This window comes from Lottia gigantea (genome assembly GCF_000327385.1).
Source record: "Lottia gigantea unplaced genomic scaffold LOTGIsca_50, whole genome shotgun sequence".
NCBI lineage: Eukaryota > Metazoa > Mollusca > Gastropoda > Lottiidae > Lottia > Lottia gigantea.
The window spans coordinates 1,712,304-1,732,417 of NW_008709716.1; the positions used below are offsets into that span (position 1 = coordinate 1,712,304).

The window sequence follows — 20,114 nt, forward strand, 5'->3', positions numbered from 1 at the left end:
GATGTCTCTATTGTGTTCACAAACAAATTCAAAACCGTTCATCAAAAATACGTCAAGTTAGACTTTGTCCGAGATCTTATCAATTCCAATGATCACACCAAGTTTCATCAAAATTGGTTGAAAACTGTAGCTTCTATTGTGCTCACAAACAAATTTTGAAGCGTTTTATAAAGTCAAGGGCAATAACTCAAAAACCATTCATCGAAAATGCGTCAAGTTTAAAACTTGTCCGAGATCTTATCAATTCCAATGATCACACCAAGTTTCATAAGAATCGGTTGAAAACTGTAGCTTCAATCCTGCTCACAAACTATTTTTAACAAATTTCGACGCGTTTTAACAAAGTCAAGGGCAATAACTCAAAAACCGTTCATCGAAAGTGCATCAAGTTAAAACTTGTCCGATATCTTATCAATTCCAATGATCACACCAAGTTTCATCAGAATCGGTTGAAAATTGTAGCTTCAATCTTGCTCACGAACTATCTTTAACAAATTTCGACGCGTTTTAACAAAGTCAAGGGCAATAACTCAAAAACTGTTCAGCGAAAATGCGTCTAGTTAGAACTTGTCAGAGATCTTATCAATTCCAATGATCACACCAAGTTTCATCAGAATCGGTTGAAAACTGTAGCTTCAATCCTGCTCAAAAACTATTTTTAACAAATTTCGACGCGTTTTAACAAAGTCAAGGGCAATTACTCAAAAACCGTTCATCGAAAATGCGTCCAGTTAGAAATTGTCCAAGATCTTATCAATTCAAATAATCACACCAAGTTTCATCAGAATCGGTTGAAAACTGTAGCTTCAATCCTGCTCACGAACTATTTTTAACAAATTTCAACGCGTTTTAACAAAGTCAAAGGCAATAACTCAAAAACCATTTAACAAAAATACGTCAATTTCAAATTGACTGAGATCTTATCAATCTAAAGCATCATACCAAGTTTGATCATTTGATCATATTCATGTGGGCGAATAAAAACCGTTCATCGAAAATATGTCGAACCTGACCAAGATTGTATCAATCTAAAGCATCACACCAAGTTTGATCAAAATCAGATGAAAACTGTAGTCTCACAAGAAATGTTGACGGATGGACCAACAGACAGGGGCGACGACAATATATACGACTACATCTTCATGTGGGCGTATAAAAATTCTAATCTTACTACTAGCATCATCAGAAGGTTCATTATCTTCATGTGAACTAAATGCTGCAAATGGACTTAAATCTGACTGTTTCTGAAAAATAACAATAATAATTATCTATTTATATTGCGCTAGTTATTCCATAACATTAAAGTTGATTTAACCCTAACATTTCACTCTGTTAACTTAGATCATCTTCGTATTAAGAGGGACAGACTTTGATTATTATAAATATAGGTTAATTCTGCACTAAATTGTTCCGTTTAGTTTTATGCCTGACACTAAATAGTATGAATAGAACAATTAATACAAACATAATTGGATTGGATAACAGCGATCCGAGAAATTCGGTTTATATCTGTGTAAACAGAATGTAAATATAAGCTTCGGACCTTAACGGATTACTTTCATTACTGAGTTTGATTAACGTAGCCACAACAAGGCGTCAATGTTGTTCTTTCTTTCCACACTTCACTGAATGATAAATTCGCTCGAATGTGCACACTCCAAATTTCAACAATATCATGAATTCTGGACTAATGTAGAACTCGACTTTCAATAATTGAACCTTCAACATGGCCGCTCCATCAACTTTTATGTGGTAGACAGTAGACTATAAATAGGTGACCTACTTATTTTTGATTGGCTGTTCTCTAGGCATCTCTATTGTTAGTATCAGTTCATTAATGTTATGTTAAAATGTTATGTATTTATGCACCAATTAAGTGCCTTAAGTTGTTGTTATATTACATAAATATATAAACACTTATTCGATTTGATTTAATTATAAGGAATGACCTGAACATTTTTTAGTTTATCAGTGTATAAACAGATTCCTTAATTACCTTTTGTGTTGGAGATATTTGTTTTTTACTAGCAGCAGCTTTACCAGCAGCTTCATTGATATGTTTATTGCCAACTTTACTCTCCATCCATTTAATATCTGTATACTGATCATTGAATGAATCTATATCAAACTAAGAAAAATGAAAAGATCTTAGGAAAAAATAGGCTTTACATCTACTTACAAAAATACCACAGTAATCCATTACTTAAACATCATGAGTAATATTTTCAATCACTAAACAGTCTCTGTGAATATAACAAGTCTTCTATGGGCATCAATGTGACATATTTGAGAGTGTAGCCTACAACTAATTTTCTGAGTCAAAAAGAGAAAGTAGACAATAATTTATAGGCAAGTCCATGTTTTGCTCACAGCTGGAATTAGATGTTTTGTCATGCTACCAAATATATTTTTCTTTCAAAAGCAAATTATGAAATCTCATTTCAATCTTTGTGTCAAGCAAGACATACCTTTGCCAGATTTGTAATGTAAGTTTCAAATCTTTTTAAATTTAGATGTCCACCTTCATTTAAATATCCTAAAAATATATTTTACATTCAGTTTACATTTTAAAGACATCACAAAATACAAAAACATCAGAAAAAGGTTTTAGATTGCTGTGACAAGGCACAAAAGGAACATGGCAAGTAGTGTTGAAACAGCAACAGTTTGTTATCCGGTTAATCCCGTTTAATTACTAAAGATTATAAAAGGAGTCAAAAACCGCATTTGCGGCGGTAACTCACCGTAAACTAAACTAGAGTAAGTGTAAAAGAGTACCCAGGAAGATTTTGATTAATTCCCTGCAAATTGTCGGTACAAATCGACAGATACCAAACAACCCATTGAAGTGTCTGCTTCAATGTAAGATTACGAGCGGGCCTGACAGAGTTCAGACTGACTGGCGCCATTCCCACTCATTGCTACAGTCTCTAACAGCTCAAAGGTTTTTATACCAGTTGTGGGGTCAGTGTGTATCTCTTTTTACTTCTTATAAAATTGACGGTTAACTGATTATCTCAAATCAGACCCGATTATCCGTGAAATACTACCGAAATCGGCACTCAAGAGCTTGAAGTAAAAAGATTGGCATTGGGCGTATAATAAGTTTGGGAAAATCATTATACTTCTGACATTATGAATTAAAGACCTACCATCTAATGTTGGTAAAACTTCAATATATGTTTTCCATAACAACGGTAAAGCATCATTTTTTATATGTAGATATGGTAAATGAGGAATAAAATCATTTCCAACTAAAAATCCCATCAATATCCAATCGTCAATTATATTTTCTAAATCATAAGGAAATGGAAGTGTTGTCTGGAAAAGAATTTAAAAAAGTGGATCACATCTTAATACTTTGGAAAGCAATCGATAAAGTAATAAGCTTTTTCAAATCACATAATTTCTGAAAACAGCACACATTGTTGTTTTAGTTAAAACTGCTCCAATTCCATTATGGACTTCCCTTTTTTTTTTTTACCAATCATACTTTAGTCTCAGAATCTGGAATTTTTTAACTGACAAATCAGAAATAGTGTTCACCGTCGAAAGCCTTCAAATCCATGTGTGTCCAGAATAATCTGCGTTTGAATGTTAAAATGACGACAATTTAAAATACTGTGATATATAGAAAAGACACAGATAGAATAGTGAGTAAAATTCCCAGTTTGAATTATTTTTAAAGTAATTATTTTCAAACATTTCTAGTACCTCTGAAGACTATTTACATATATTCATGACTAAAATCAACCCCCTAAAATTGCACACCTGTTCCTTTAACTAAAATATATACAAATTAAAGGGCTATAGCATTTTCAAATATATTATGATTTTGAAAGACAGAACCGAAGCAAAACTTAAGGGAAAAAGTCAAACCTTTAATACAGCAAATTCATAATCTAAATACTCTCTCAATAATGACAACTGTAATAGATGAAATGTTGTTTCTTCTGGTGTTGCTGGCCTGTAAGTAATAACATATTGAAAATATAGACCATGAATTACACTAACTGTAATACTCCTTTTTTGTGCTAAAATAGATCAATTCACTTCTATCTATTGTTTAAAACTTTATAGGGAAATTATTGCATATTATTATTTACTCATGAATTTCAATTTTTATGTTTAAACTTACCTCTTATTTTTTTCTTTTTTACCTCCAAATCTAACTTCTTCTCGCAGTAATGCGAAATGGGGTTCATGTGACGTTAAACCTAACATTATCTGTTGAAATAAATACTTGTTTGCAGTATAAATTGTATCAAATAGTAACATTTTTATACTAAAATTGATGTATTGAGCACTATTTTAATAGTGAAAATATTTTGATATTGTATATTATATGCTTATATCAAATAGAAATGCACAAAAAATCAAGATAAATGATAAATAACACTTACTAAATCTGCATCCAGTCCGTACAGACAATGTCTGGTATTAGCATTATAATTAAGACCAGACTTTTCATATCTGATGAAATCCATAACTTTATGTTCTCCTTCTCCTGGGGTCTGAAATGAGAAATAAATATTTGTCTAGGAAATCTACTGCATGATAAGACTTAACAATACCAAATCTAACAAAAGAAAACTGCTTTTTGGGGCTTGACCTACAGCTGAACATTTTCCAACATTTCTCTGTGACATCACAGGCATTCTATAACAACTACTTTTCTTCACAATCAGGTTAGAAATTACAATATTGAATGCAGAGAAAACTATTTTTCATATCATTTTCATATAGTACATCCTATTCCTTTTCATCTTTGTGAACGGAGTAAAAGAATTATAACAAGAGTGAGAATCTATACCTCATGGCCTGACAGGTATATTCTGGGACCCTGCCATAATGGATCATTTGACACTTTCTGTACCACAAAGTATTTCAATGCTTCTTGTAAGCGAACCATAAATGGTGTACCTAAGCAAATGAAAAGAAAAGTTGTCTTTATTGAATTAAAATAAAACATAACAAAACGATTGTTCTTACGCTCTGTACCATAAGGCAAAACCTTGTCAAATGTATTATAAAAAAAATTCATACAATAAGGTGAAAAATATATAAAATTTTAAAAGGATCACTTTAATTCTTTCTACCAATTAGAAATTAAAGATCTTTCCAATATTATTTGGCAGCGTAAAGGCGGAAAGGCATGTTCTGCATGCCAACCAAAATTTTCTCTAATTAACCAAGCAAGTGATGGCATTATGTTTATTTTAATGGACTAAGGTATTGTCTGTCCAAAATAAGATTCAAAATACAAGATACTACAGTAATGCTGTAAAATAATATACCTGGTGTAATACAGTTAGAGTCAAATCTTTTTTCTGTTGGTAACACCTCTCCTGCCATTTGTGCTCTTTTGATAAGCTCTTCAGCTTCTCTGGCAGATCTATAAGATTATTTCAAAACAATTTTAATGACCTTTCATATGTAATAATTCATATCTAATTTTATGTTTCTGTTTTAATATCCTGAACAACAAAACTAAACAATTAAGCAACCTCAAAAAATCAAATAAGTCAAAATAATGATTTCTAGTTTGGGAGACATTTTTTTACATTATAAGTCAGCTTGCACGATATTATTTACAACATTGGATGTCACCTTCAATGTCACAAGATTAAAAATTTTGAACAATTGATGTGACTTTTTGTGTACAAGTACCTGAATCTTCTGCCTCTCTGTTGGTTCATTTTAGCTCTTGGAGCCACACCATCAATAGCCATGAAGAAAACCTTTTTCGGTTTAATCATTCGAAATATGAACTGAAATGGAAAGAAACTGGTTGAAAGAAACGATGGAAGGCAATATTCACATAAACATTAAAAAAAAAAGATAATGAAATTTATTCGATTGCTTAAAGGGATTGAAAAGAGGTTTTCTAAATTTTTCATGTGTAACAGGGAAACACATATCGGTATAGCATCAATTTGCACTATTCCAATTTTCAATCAGACGTCTGTGGTTACTGCAATTCCACTAAAACTAATGATGGCTTTACTCATTGCAAAATATGCTTTATTACATATATATGGACCTTGTTGATTATACAACATGGCATACAGAATGAATAAAATTGATTGAATATATATAAAGATTTTGATTTAAGACTTTTTAAAAGTTTACCTCGATATAATGAAATATATCTTGAAATATTCTTTCTTCTGTGATACGAAAGTGTGGATTATCATCTTCTGGATGTGAACAAACATGAACAATACCATTCATGTCAAGATAAAGGTTATCAAATTCAGGAATCTATTTGAATACAAAATTAACAAAAAGATGATTATCGGTAATTCAAAACAAAATCAGAAATATAATAATGCCATTAAGCCAACACAACTTACAACAATTAAAAATGTAACTTTGTTTGAGGTTAACTTCTAAACCAATATAGTTTTATATGAGCTGCAAATTGCATGTAAATATTTTTCCAATACTTTTCGTTTTACTCCAAGATGTTTCAAGAAAAAGAGTAAGTTAAAACTGTGGTCTGCATTTCACTATTAATTGATTCTTGTCCCAGCCACAGGTATTTGTGGACATGATAACCTTTGGTGAGGCAAGATGTTTCAAGAAAAAGAGTAAGTTAAAACTGTGGTCTGCATTTCACTATTAATTGATTCTTGTCCCAGCCACAGGTATTTGTGGACATGATAACCTTTGGTGAGGCATTTAAAATTTTGCCGGTCAACTGACAAGTATTATAAAAGGTTATCCTGTCCACAAGTATCTGAGATCCAGCGTACCTTATAAATTGGCAATGTAGAAAAATACTTGAGTAAGTGTAAATCAGTACCCAGGAAGATTTTAGGTAGTTCCCGCGAATTGTCGGTACAAATCGACAGCTGATATCAAACAACCCATTGTAGCGTCTGCTTCAATGTAAGATTACTTCAATGTAAGATTACGAGCGGGCCTGACAGATTTCAGACAGACTGGCACCATTGTCACTCAATGCTACAGTCTCTAACAGATCAAAGGTTTTTTACTAGTTGTGTTGTGGGGGTCAGTGTACTGGTTCCACAACTGGTATAAAACAATTGTCTCAATGAAGCTGATTGACAGGCAAGAAGAAACAAACAGCCAATTAGAGGAGAGTTACTAAAAAGTAATACGATCTTTATTACTGTTTTATTCTAAGCAACTCGTACCCGATTGAAATAATAAAAATAATAACAAAACTTATTAAAACAGTAGAACATGCTTAAAAAACAATGTGTTACATTTCAGCAATACAATAAAAATAATAAGATTCAATGAACCGTGGCACATGCCGACTGTCAACAAACTAAGACCATCGTGACGCGATTATTCAGAACGAGTAATTAGTTTAACTTATATCAAAAAAGAGGCCTGATAATCTTGACCACAATTCTTGCAACTCGATTTATCGGGCTCCATATGTTATAGGGTGGCCTGGGGTAGTTTAAATAACCAGACAGGATTCTTTTATGGTTTTATTATAGGTGCAAAACATAAATCAAAAACCCTGCAAGACACAAATATAACAATTATATACAATTATAAATATAACAAATACAAATCTTTACAATAAACGAAATTGCCAACTGTATATAATACAAAACCTAATGCATTAATATTTGAAATCATAAAATGAATCATATCCTTATTGTCACTAATTCACACTGTACAGTTCACTCACTGGATCCATAACACATTACCGGTGCCGGATTTATAATCGCAAATGCTCGTTTCTTTCCACCAATGAAAATGTATATATCAAAAACATCCATCAAACCATAACCATTTATCGGGCTCCATATGTTATAGGGTGGCCTGCGGTAGTTTAAATAACCAGACAGGGTTCTTTTATGATTTTATTATAGGTGCAAAACAGAAATCAAAAACCCTGCAATACACAAATATAATCATATACAATTATAAAATATAACAAATACAAATAAAATACAAATCTTTACAATTACGAAATTGCCAACAGTATATAATACAAAACCTAATGCAGTAATATTTGAAATAAGTAATTATGCAAAGTGACATACATTTATAATACATTGGTTGTAAATAACTCTTACCCGAAGTGGGGTTTAAAGATGAATATAACTATAACTCCTTATTATTATAACCACACAACTTATTCCTGAAACAGGACATTAATTCAAATAACTAAAATTAAAAGACTAATGTAATTGACTTCTATAAATGGTACTTATCTTGCAAATATAAAAATATGTTTACTTTATGAAAACTTAATATAATTACTAATAATATTCTTTAATTTTATACATGAAACTTAAACTTATACTTATAAAACACTTTAACATACCTATAAACTTTATCCAATAGAATCCAGATTACCATATGAAATTCAAACAGATCAATTTGGTGAAAGTACAAACTGACTTGACTATACAAAAGCTAGGTAACTAATGACTCTGTAACCAGGTATCCCAATATCCCAAAAGAATGTAACAACAAGGTGATGAAAGATCACTGAACAAAGATTTATAGAATTAAACTCAAGAAGAAATAAGAAGAGTAAGAGAGAAAATAGAAAGTCAGAACAAATTAGGATATTAGTAATAAGTTTTTGCTGTAAAGATAAATCATTCATTAACATTAAAGTCACATTCTCTCATACTATAACATTGATACCCTATCTTGATTTATTAATCTCAATTATTCAATCAATAAGGTGTTTATTTACTAAAGAAAACAGCTTAAAGACTCATACAGTGACGAATTTTCTGTCAAACTTGCTCCCTTTTTACTTCTTATAAAATTGACGGTTAACCGATTTTCTCAAATCAGACCCAGTTACCCGTGAAATACTACCCGAAATCGGTTAACTGATTAACCGTTTCAACGCTACTCTTTAGCTCATAGAATTGATGTTAGAATTTAGAACGACAGTGATGAAAACGATATTCAGTTACTGTTAAAACGGTAACAAACCAAAACGGTAACAAATCTTGATACCTGTAGTCGAAACGGTAACAGATCAACCAAATCTGTAGCCTAACACAAATTTGGTTAAAACATGGAAACATTTAGATATAGTTTGATAGACAAAACTCTGGCTTAGGCCACAAAGTCTGATTGTGGAAGCCCTTAATACCAGAGTCAAGGACAGTCTGCTGAGTATTAGGATATAGTAAGTGCTGATCATACTGAAAAAAAATTGAAAAATCAGGATGGAGGATAGCATGCTGAATAAAGTGCTGTCGTACTCAATAGGGCCTAAAATAAAGATTTTTACCTGAAATTCTTTGACAGTTTCACTCAAACATGGATATCGTTCACTGATCCATCTGTAAAACTTAGGAACACCCATTGTGGAGGCCTATTACTATATTATTTGAAATCAAAACATATGAATTGTGATAAATATTGTTGGATTTATCCAAAATTTCACAATATTTCAAAGCCTGATTATCCAGGGGGGCGAGTTTGTTTCACACTGAAATATTACCGATAAATTTCATTTGAAATAGTTACCACTGCCGATTTTTCAATGGAATAACTATGCAGCAAGGTTTACTTCTAGTAATAATAGTTGTGAGTAAGAAATCTATCAAATGTAAACTCAAGTGGTGATTTTTGTAATTAAGTAAAATAATTTAATCACACGGATTTGGTGATACAAATTCGGCCATTTACTTCCGCGGAAGTTGTCAAGGTTATCCAGACTTTAATAGAGAGTTTTTGTAGTTGCACCTTCGTTTAAAATGGAATAGTGAATACATTCAATTCTGTTTGAGTAAAAAATAACCCTTTCAGGATTTTATGTCTGTACTCACTGCGTTAATCAGAATGCTAAACGAAGAATGTGTTTAAAAAAAATGAAAGAATTGAATTCAATTTTCAGTCGGATGTCAAGTGTGTAGTTAGTAGTGCTGGCACGATACTCGATAGGCCATATCGGATCGGTGACTCGTAATCGTATCGTATCGTGACGTGACCTTTGTATCGCGATACGTATCGTATCGTGGCATGATTGACGATACCCAGGAATAGTAGGTAGTAGCCTACATTACCGGTTACTAGTCTAGGCCACTGATCTATATAAATATTTGTAGTAGATTAGCTTTATGCTCATGCCCATTATGGTGCCATGACATATGGCATGGGATTGCCATAGCAATGGGTTGAGACAATATATACCTAGCCAATGCAGTCAGTGATGCAGGTCTGAGGGTCTGACGTTCATAAAAGATGTACCCTTTCAGATTGTACAATAAACTTAGCCCCATATTACATGTACTGAGAAGAGATCGCTTGACAGTTGGAAGCCTAGCAGTATATGTCATTGTCCTGGCAAAATCTTCTTCTACATTGCATTGCCCATCCTCATTAGCCCAAACAGGAGCAGAATATCACACTCCATTTCGACTGATAGGGCCGATCAAACAATTTATCATTTTGTTTATTTTAGAACTCAGGTTTCCCGATTTCTATGTTAAGATGGTATTCAAATAAGTACAAAAAGCCAAAAATGATACAAAAATAAACTTAAAGTTGGGATGGTTCGTACAGAGAGATATGTGAATAAACTGCTGTTTAAATGCTAGTAGTTAAGATGTTCAATTGAGACAGAAGTAATAACTTGTTAATTAAAGTGAGGTGTTGTTTGTAACAAATTTTGATAGAAGTGTAATTGTTTATTACAGGTTTAAAGTTCTGGTTAAGGAACAGGGGAAATGATTGAAAACAGTGTTAATTATTATGCAGGTGTATAGACAGACTCACAGATTTTTTTTTACATTTAAAGATGGTTTGATGTTATAACTTCTCAGAAAGAAGGTAAATATATTTTTGATTACCGCATTAACTTTGGTTTCTAACTTATTTGTAGAGGTGACCATGGCTCTTTGTTTTTAGCTGTTTTGTTTTGATCATAGCAATCAAGTATTTATTTTACCAGTTATAGGTGTTACCAGTGAATTTTTTAATTTTTTTGATGACCACATTAATATTCAAATATATAAGTATTCTAGTGAAAGCAATACTGTGCATGTAAATTTGGCTAGTATGAAATTGTTTGATTACTGTAAAGTCTATTTTATCAATTTATCTGAAAATTGTGTCCATCTGGTAAATAAATTGTGACACAAGAGCAGTTAACATACATGGAATCAATAATATTATACCACTGATTTTGTGGTTTTCGTACACAAAGGCTCCAAAATGTACTAGATATCCTCTATGTTATTACAATTGTGCATACAAATGAAATGTGCAACTGCAATCAATGGGTGTTTGATTTGCTCAGACACTTCTCACTATCCTAAGATCCAGAGTTTAATGTTTATTTAGATTTTCATAATGGAAGACACACCATGGGATATTGATCCTGATACATTAAATGAAGAAGATTATGAACTTCTTGAAAGATATTTACAAGGAGAATACAGTCCTGAGTTAGCCGAATTATTGGAATCCTATCACAGAGATAATCAAATGGAATATGAACGAATACCTTTTCTCGATCTTTATACTGAATGTATGATTCCAACAGCAACACAAGCTTTCACTCATGTTATCCCACTTTTTATATTATGCTTACTTTTTAAAATCCTATGTGCAGTTTTTACTTCAGGTGAGTTTAAAATGTTCCTCATAAAAACAAGTATAGTGACTCAATTCTGTCTTATAATGATGAATAATCTTTGGTTTAAAGTTTTTCAAAAACGTTTTCAGTTTTAACTCTTAGACTCTCCTATAGTTATTTCAAAATAAACAAAGTGCATACCGGTACTTAAAATCAAAGGTATAGATTGAGATGAAAAATGTAATTGGATGAACTTTAAAGAACAATTTTTGTATCAGTTCATTTTTTTTTTATTGCAGTGAATAGAGAAAATGTTTCACCCACACAGTTCTTAAATTTATCAAGTTCTTTATGTGGCATTATTATTTTATGGAGATTTTTTGATAGTGGAATTATTTATTTATTAGTTTGTTGCACTGCTACTTACATCATAATCAAAATAACATTATCATATTATCAAGAATTTGTTGGTATATTTGTTTCTATTTTTATTGTTACCTATATTCTTGTGTGGTAAGTATATTTAAATGAGATATAATAAAGGAATATTTTGATTAAAATGTTTGAGCAACTGTGATATAGAAAGTTATGGTCTGTTTGTGTGAAATTTGATAGCTAGTCATATGTTTATTTTCTTTATAAAAAATATGGTATACTGCCACAAACTTTTTTTTCTCTTTAGTAATGGTGTTGGATGAAAATGCAAATCCAAACATAATTTACTCTAATCATTAAAGTGATAAAACAATTTAAACACAGGTTGAAACTGATTTATCTGGTTGTCACGTTAAATACATGTTAAAGTTACCTTAGTTGTCTAAGTTTTAAATCGCAGTTTGTTAAGTTTTGTAAATGTTTCATGTCATATGATGATAACATTTAAAAGGTTTATCACACAAAATTATTATGAAAATTATACTGTTTATTTTAGTGAACTAATTCTGGTTGATAGTAAAGTATGGCATAGTATGAGAGGTAAACTTTTCTCATTTCTGGTTATTTCAGCTAATAACACTGTAGAACTCAGATGTTTTTATACAAGGGTAATTTTCTATTCATTTGTGATGCCTATGCAAAAGAAAAAAACAAATAGATAAATTATATCTTGTGATATAGGATTGTTAGCATGTTATGTTATAAGCTTACATATTGAAGGCTTTTTATTTATAATTAAGTTTAGCTAGTTTTATACTGATTTGTGTGATGGCCATTTTTCATACTTAATTGGTTTTATTTTAAGGTGCACAGATGATACTGTCTATGAAATTGATATCTGTTAGTTTTGATTTATCATCTAATCAGATATCATATTTACCTGGTTTACTGGAGTTTTATGGATATTGTTTACATGTTGGTTCTGTTATATTTGGTCCCTGGTTTAGCTTTCAAGATTATATTACTGTTATACAACAACCACTGCCTTTGGTAAGCATCATTATAGGATTACATTTGTTTGTAGGGTGAAAGGGGTTTGAATTCCCTCCAGATAATTATATTGTTTATATTTTCTCGATTTTATTCAGTATATTGCCATCTTATATGATGAAAATACCAATAAAGTTTAAAGTTATTCGGATATTGTGTTTGTTATATATTTGTGATCTTATTTTATTTGTCAATCATAATTCAAATGAATATATTAGCTCGTCACTAATAAGTTGATTGTTAGTATTAGGAATGTATTTCAGAGTTTTCGATGGATATTAAAAGTGTTATTTAGCTGTATATTAGCTGTTATGTGTTTGATATTTTCTACATGTCTATCATCATGGATTATTATACAAGGTTCTTACATGTAAGTCAAATTTAACCTAAAAGTTAAAAAAAAAAAATGGAGCAAAATTTCATGTCTATAGATTCATGGTCGTCAAAAGAACAAATACAGAGGTATGAGTAGGGAAGGATGCTAAGGAAGCCCCATAACAGAAACCTATTCATTTTTGGACAATAGAAATATGAATGGTTCAAGCCTAAGCTGAATCTGCTTGCCTTTTCTCTCTACTAATCACATGTTCCAATTGAAACAGATTATTTTTCTTTTTATTCCAGGTGGATATTAGCTTATCGTGATGCCCAGTCTTTCAGATTTAGTCATTATTTTGTATGTTTTCTATCAGAAGCTTCCCATGTCTTATCTGGTTTTGGTTCTACTAAGTTTATTGATGACATACAGTGGTGGGTGAAATTCTTGTCTTGACAAAATTTTTAGATTAAAAATGAATATTGTAAATAGAAGAGACAAGGCCATTAAATTTTTTCAAATTGATTTGATGTATATCATCTGTAATCTTTTTGTTTGATAATTACCAGGAATTACCATGTTGCTAAACCACATAGAATAGAATTACCACATTCATTAGTAGAGGTAGTCACCAACTGGAATTTACCTATGCATCACTGGCTGAAAACTTGTAAGTTTGTATAACATTGAATATGATTTGCTTTCAATCAAAAAATATGCTGGGGAATATGATTTGCTTTCAATTAAAAAAAATATGCTGGGTTGACTGGAATAACGAGGAAAGATAACTTATTGAAGGTCATACACGTTTACACGCTGATCAAGAGTAAAATTCTTTCCTTCCAGTTTTCTGTATCTTTTATGCGATCAATGCCAATTTTGGTGGTAATGACATGTTTTTAATGGTGGTTAAATGTATAAATAAATACTATCTTGTGCTAACATAACAGGAGTTTGGTGCCAGGTAGATATATTCCTATGTATTTATATTTTTGATCTATTTTGTTAGATGTGTTTAAAACAGCCAGACCTTTAGGGAATTTTACAGCAGTCTTGTTAACATATGGTGCTAGTTCCTTGCTTCATGTAAGTCATACTTAAGATACACTTAATATAACCAGCAGAAATATTATTATTTTGTTCTGTCACATATAGGTAGAGATGCAGATTTAGATAGATTGCTAAAGTCAATTTAATGAAAATTGTGTGTCTTGTCTTACCCAAATGGCTTTTTGCATTTTATATTTTCAGGGCTTGAATTTTCAACTTGCTTCTGTACTTTTATCATTAGGTTTCTATTCTTATATAGAATTTGGTGAGTTATATATTTTACACTGTCCTTTTGATTTTATTGATTATCTTTTTATGTAAAATTTTAATATCAATTTAAAAAAATGTATTGCTTTATATTTGATATTCTCTATTTCTCAATTTCAGGGCTACGCCAGAAATTAGCATCAAGTTTTGATGCATGTATATTAGCAAAAAGATGTAAAGAAAAATGTGATCATAAGTATAAAAATGTATGTGACACCTGGAAATTACTCCTTATTGAAATATTAATTTAACCAGACCCTACAAATCACATGCAGAACTATAATGTTCATTCTGATTGCTGATACAAATTCTTAGATCTAAAAATTACAAACTGAAATCATTTTTTTTTTTAAATGTCTTTTCGAGCCAGTAAAATATCCATTAATTTGACTGATTAAAGTAGATCATTAATTTGTAGATAGTGTGAAATGATTGGATTTTTTTCTATCTGTACCAAAGCCATGCTTCAATTTCATTTTCTATTTTTAGAGGAATCCCTTTGTAATCTGGACCAACATGTTCTTTATGTTCTTGTCTGTATTTCATTTGGCCTATCTTGGTTTGATGTTTGATAATAGTTCAGAAGAAGAAACGGTATGTAACTTATATATTAAAGATTCTCTCTTACATTTATACCAGCTGTGCGTAGTGAGTAATATTTTATTAACAGTCGGAGCATACTTTTTACTATTGTGTAAATTCTATTAAAGAATAAAGGATATACTGGACATAAAAATATGTAATAGATTTGTCAGCAGAAATTGTGTTTGAATATGTTTGATCTCATATTTAACCATACATTCTTAATAAACAGTGCAATATTTCTTTTTCAGGGTTACACCATGTCTCATACTTTAAATAAATGGTCAGAGTTGAGTTATGCAAGTCACTGGGTAGCTTTTGGAACTTTTCTGTTCAATATTGTTATTTGATTGTGGATTAAATTATTCTATTAAATTGGTTTTCATGCACATGAAATAAAAGAGCATCATCAAAGTGAATATTAACTGATGTTGTTGGAGGCATTTATGTACTTAATTTCTGTTCATTTAATGTGTACACATAATCATAAAATCTTCCATCCAATGAAGAAATTGTTTAAAATGATGTCTGTAGATCCTTAATTTTTCTGCGGAATTGCAAGAAATTTATCCAACTATATTATGAAGTAGTCCAACAAATCATATACAATTATGGATTTTGAATATTGGAATAATAACTTCATTATTCTTAATTAAAAATTCATTTCCTGTACTTGCTGTTTTGTTTTTTTTAAGACTCAGATATTGTAAAAAACGAATAAATATTTTTTTACTTTGCATAATTACATTGTTTTTGCGCACTTGTTGTAAAGATTAATCTCTTCTGTCTTTTTATACGTTCACAGGAAATGGGGGCTGTATATTGTTGTCACACATGTCCATCCGTAAATGCTCGTAAATACTCTAGTGGGCACAATTCTGGACTGATTTTGACGAAAAACTTGATATGAAGGAAAATATAGAAAAAAAATTAGTAAGAGTTATTGCGCTTAATCTTGAAAACGTGTTCAATTTTAGCTTGTAAACACTCAACTCTCTGACTACAATGATTTCTGAATCGAATTTTGGCAATCAGTTTCGAACAAATTAAAAGATTAATTACAAAATACTACTGATTCTAAGACCAATGGCATAAAGTTTAAAATTTTATTTTGAATATTTATGAAATGAGAGAAAAAATTAAATTCAAAGCTCAATGTAGTCCGACAGTAATAGGTTCAATTATTGACAGATTTTGACGAAACTTAGTGTGAATGTTTGTTATCACCCAAGGATGAACCCTATTGAAAATCAAAAAAGCGTTGTAGCTGCTGTAGTATCCACCGATTCGAAGTCAACATTCACAGTGTGAATACGTGATTTTATTGCGATATCGAAGTATACATATTCGATTATTCCGTTTCCGGTTTTGATGTTTTTCTTGAGTGCGCCAAAAGATTTGTTTGGGCTGCGAAATTTGCGTAATTACAAAGGCTCATGGAGGTATCATTAGTTTATTAATTGTATATCTATTTCGTTTTCGGTGTAACTTTGTGTATTCATTCGATAAGCTTATTCAAAATGATTATTTTGTATTTTTCAGTTTTCACGGCTTATTCGGCTTATTCGTCCATAATACAGTGTATAGCTTAGATTGGTTTATTGGAAGCCAGTATATTTATTGAAGTTTAGTCAAGATAGATATGAATGTTATATTGTTTGAGTAAATGCGATGCGTCCTTTTTATACTTTTATAATAAACTGTTACATTGGTTATTTGTGTTCAACCTGATAAGCCCGTCGAGACCCATGTTGCTTTGCGTCATAATGCTCCGGAGGTAGACCGCCCAACTACTTAAAGAGACATTACAAGCGTTTCTCGCCGTCTCTCCGCAAAAAGTTCAAAAGAAGTGTATGACTGAAGGTTGAATGATTCATACTGGTGATTGTTACTGTACTGCCAAATATTTCAAAGCTGCCAGTGAGCATATATTACCTTGCCTGGCAAGCTATTTTTACTTTTGTTGGTAAATATAATTTTGTGCGAATTGAAATAGTAACTATTGTCTCAGATTGATTTTGTGTTCATAGAACAATAAAGGTTTGAAACCTTACATTGAATATTAACACACTTCCCTCCAAGAAATTTCAAGCTATTGTCTGAGCAAAGCAAAGGTTTTTTGAATTTTAAAGAGGATTGAAATATCAGCCAAAAATTGTTAGTCTTAGAATATCTTTGCATTGATAAAAGATAACTTGCCAGACAAGGTAATATACGCCCACTGGCAGCTTTGATTTTTGAATAAAAATATTTAGCAGTACAGTAACAATCACCAGTATGAAATATTCAACCTTCAGACTTCTTCTGAACTCTTTAGGGCGATAATGAATAATATTGAGTATGAGTTATTGCCCTTCTTGTTCAATTTTTAGCTCGTGAAAACTCCAGAAGGCAAACATTCAATCTTCAGCACGGGACTGAATAATAAAACCAAGTTTTGTCAAAATCCAGCAAGAATCATGCCTTTTAGTGATTACGAGCTAAAAATTGAACGCGTTTTCAAGCAATAACTCATACTAAATATTTGTCGATTTTTCTGATTTTCAATAGGTTCATCCTTGGGTGATTACGAACAATCATACCATGTTTTGTCAAAATCCGCCAAGAAATGTGTCTTTTAGAGTGTTTACGAGCAATTGTGGACGGACTGACGGACGAACATGGGTGACGGCAATATACGCCCCTCATTTCATGTAGGCGTATGAAAATAAGGAACACCTTTTAATTGATTAAAATAAAAGAAACACATATCCTTACTTGAAATATACACCAAAAAAGTAAAAAAATTTGGGCTGAAAATTGCTCTCTGTAAAAACATATTTTGAAGACAGAATGTGTGCTCATGTTTATATTTTTTTACGCCCACATGAAATGGGGGGCGTATATTGCCGTCACCCATGTCCGTCCGTCCGTCCACAATTGCTCGTAAACATTCTACAAGACACAATTCTTGACGGATTTTGACAAAACTTGGTGTTAGGGTGTATTGAGACGAGTCTCAATGAAAGCACTGGCCTAGGTCACAGAGCAATAGATAAGTCTATTAATTATGTGAAAATTAGTTAGTCATTAGTATGATTTTAGTTGAAAAGACACACACACAAACATACACTACATGTTATATAATATACTGTATATAGCCATGGCACCAGTCCTGAAATAAGTATTCCCTGAAATCTTACTTAGAAATCGATTAGTTTATTGATAGAACATGATACATTTATATTAAGAAATCTATGCTCCTAGGATGAATGGACATTGTTCAATGGTTCAAGTCTACCGTGAAAGAGGAAATAGCTAAGATTTTGATTTCTTTTGTAAGCTACAACCAAACGTTTTGTGTATACATGAGGAAATTTGTTCTGAAGTTCCGAGTAATGGCGTTTGACTATTATGGAGGTTTTGGTAGCTGTAGAATCAAATGTCGTTATAAAGGGTATTATCTGGTTATGTTGAATGTTGAGTCCATTTGGCATCACAGTCTGCAGTGGCAGTGGCTATTTACCACTGGCGTGGTTTTTCTTTGGTGGATCTCATCCAATTTTTTTTCAAATTTTAAAAAATCACACTTTTTTGGGTTTCAAAAATATAAATATTGTGAACATTTCACATTGTTAACACACTAAAATAAGCATTTTAATATCTCTAGCGAAGAAAAATATCCGCCATATTCAATATCGGTGACTATGGATTTCGTGCATTTTGGATGCTAAATTTCACAGTCTAAAAATTTCTGCAATCGCTATGTGATGTGAACCATATGGAATGCGTGTTTATGATCATACTTCGGTATTGCGTGCATTTCAAGCTGTCTATTAGTCTGCAATTCGTTTATATATACATTTTAAAGCTATGCTTTTGACAGACTTATTGAATTTTTAATTTCCAAGCTATAATATTGTATATTCCTGGTTCCCAGGCTATTGTAGGAGAAGAGTTTCAGGATTTCTGGTGCCCTTCAACACGACGAACCCAAGCAAACCTCGACACTTTAGTCATCAAAACTAAAGATAGAAATAGACTCAATGCGGCTGATGATATGCGTAGGGTTTGTCGACACTGTTCCTATATTCGGGCTATTGGTGCAAGGAAAACCACAAAGCCCAATCCTACTGAGCATCTAATTGCTTACTTGATTATAATAGTATCATAGAAGTGATTATTATGAATGAAAAATCAATAAAATTGTAAATTTACAATGTTTTGATTGTTATGAGGGATTGCTCTTGTCTTTCGAAATGCGTTCAGTCTGTAGCTTGTAAATACTCGAGAACCTATCACCAGCCCTATGAAAATAAAACAATTTAAGAAATATTTGATATGAGTTATTGCCCTTGTTCTTGGAAACGTGTAGAATACACAATTTGGACAAAACTGGTAAATTTGTTTATTATCAACAAACGATGAACTCACAATATAACTTGTTCTTTAGCTAGTAAACACTGAAGAAGGCACAATTATTGATAAATTTAGATAAATTTAGATAAAATTTCAAAATAATCAAGTAGAAACCTCATTAAAGTGTTGAAAAATATCCAAGACTCGACCGACTCACTCTTTTGAGCTAACCGAATTGTTTCCAGATGTCAGAAAAAAAATACAGATATTGATACTGTTTGATTGTAGTATGTAGTAAAGGTTAGTAATGATACAGATGTTGATTCTGTTTGACTGTAGTATGCAATAGAGGTCAGTAATGATACAGATATTGACGTGTTTGAGTGTGTATTCGAGGTCAGTAATAATACATATATTGATAGTGCCTGTTCTTTAGGTCAGTAATAATACAGATAGTGATAGTGTCTGACTGTAGTGTATTGTCAAGGTCAGTAATGATACAGTAATGATATTGGTAGTGTCGGACTGTAGCATGTAGTCTGACCTCCACTACATACTACAATCAATCACTATCAATATCTGTATCATTTCCGA

General features: G+C 31.6%; 1 protein-coding gene across 1 annotated transcript; it reads left to right on the forward strand.

Moving 5' to 3' along the window:
• The first annotated feature begins 9,694 nt into the window (after positions 1 to 9,694).
• LOTGIDRAFT_234449 (hypothetical protein) lies at positions 9,695 to 15,919 on the forward strand. The gene is made up of 14 exons (XM_009062313.1): positions 9,695 to 10,007; positions 10,662 to 10,794; positions 11,308 to 11,590; positions 11,842 to 12,055; positions 12,474 to 12,517; positions 12,783 to 12,967; positions 13,231 to 13,337; positions 13,592 to 13,717; positions 13,853 to 13,953; positions 14,293 to 14,369; positions 14,535 to 14,598; positions 14,721 to 14,806; positions 15,090 to 15,194; positions 15,434 to 15,919. Exons 3-14 carry the CDS (start codon positions 11,317 to 11,319, stop codon positions 15,530 to 15,532), a joined length of 1,482 nt encoding a protein of 493 aa, XP_009060561.1. The 5' UTR covers positions 9,695 to 10,007; positions 10,662 to 10,794; positions 11,308 to 11,316; the 3' UTR covers positions 15,533 to 15,919.
• Positions 15,920 to 20,114: the final 4,195 nt, after the last annotated feature.

What these genes read in the sequence shown, in the direction of transcription:
- LOTGIDRAFT_234449 (XM_009062313.1), top strand. Translation starts at nt 11,317, where the DNA reads ATGGAAGACACACCATGGGATATTGATCCTGATACATTAAATGAAGAA. An exon ending in ATTATACAAGGTTCTTACAT is followed by an intron (nt 13,338 to 13,591) that starts GTAAGTCAAATT and finishes TTTTTATTCCAG; the next exon opens with GTGGATATTAGCTTATCGTG. An exon ending in CTATTCTTATATAGAATTTG is followed by an intron (nt 14,599 to 14,720) that starts GTGAGTTATATA and finishes TCTCAATTTCAG; the next exon opens with GGCTACGCCAGAAATTAGCA.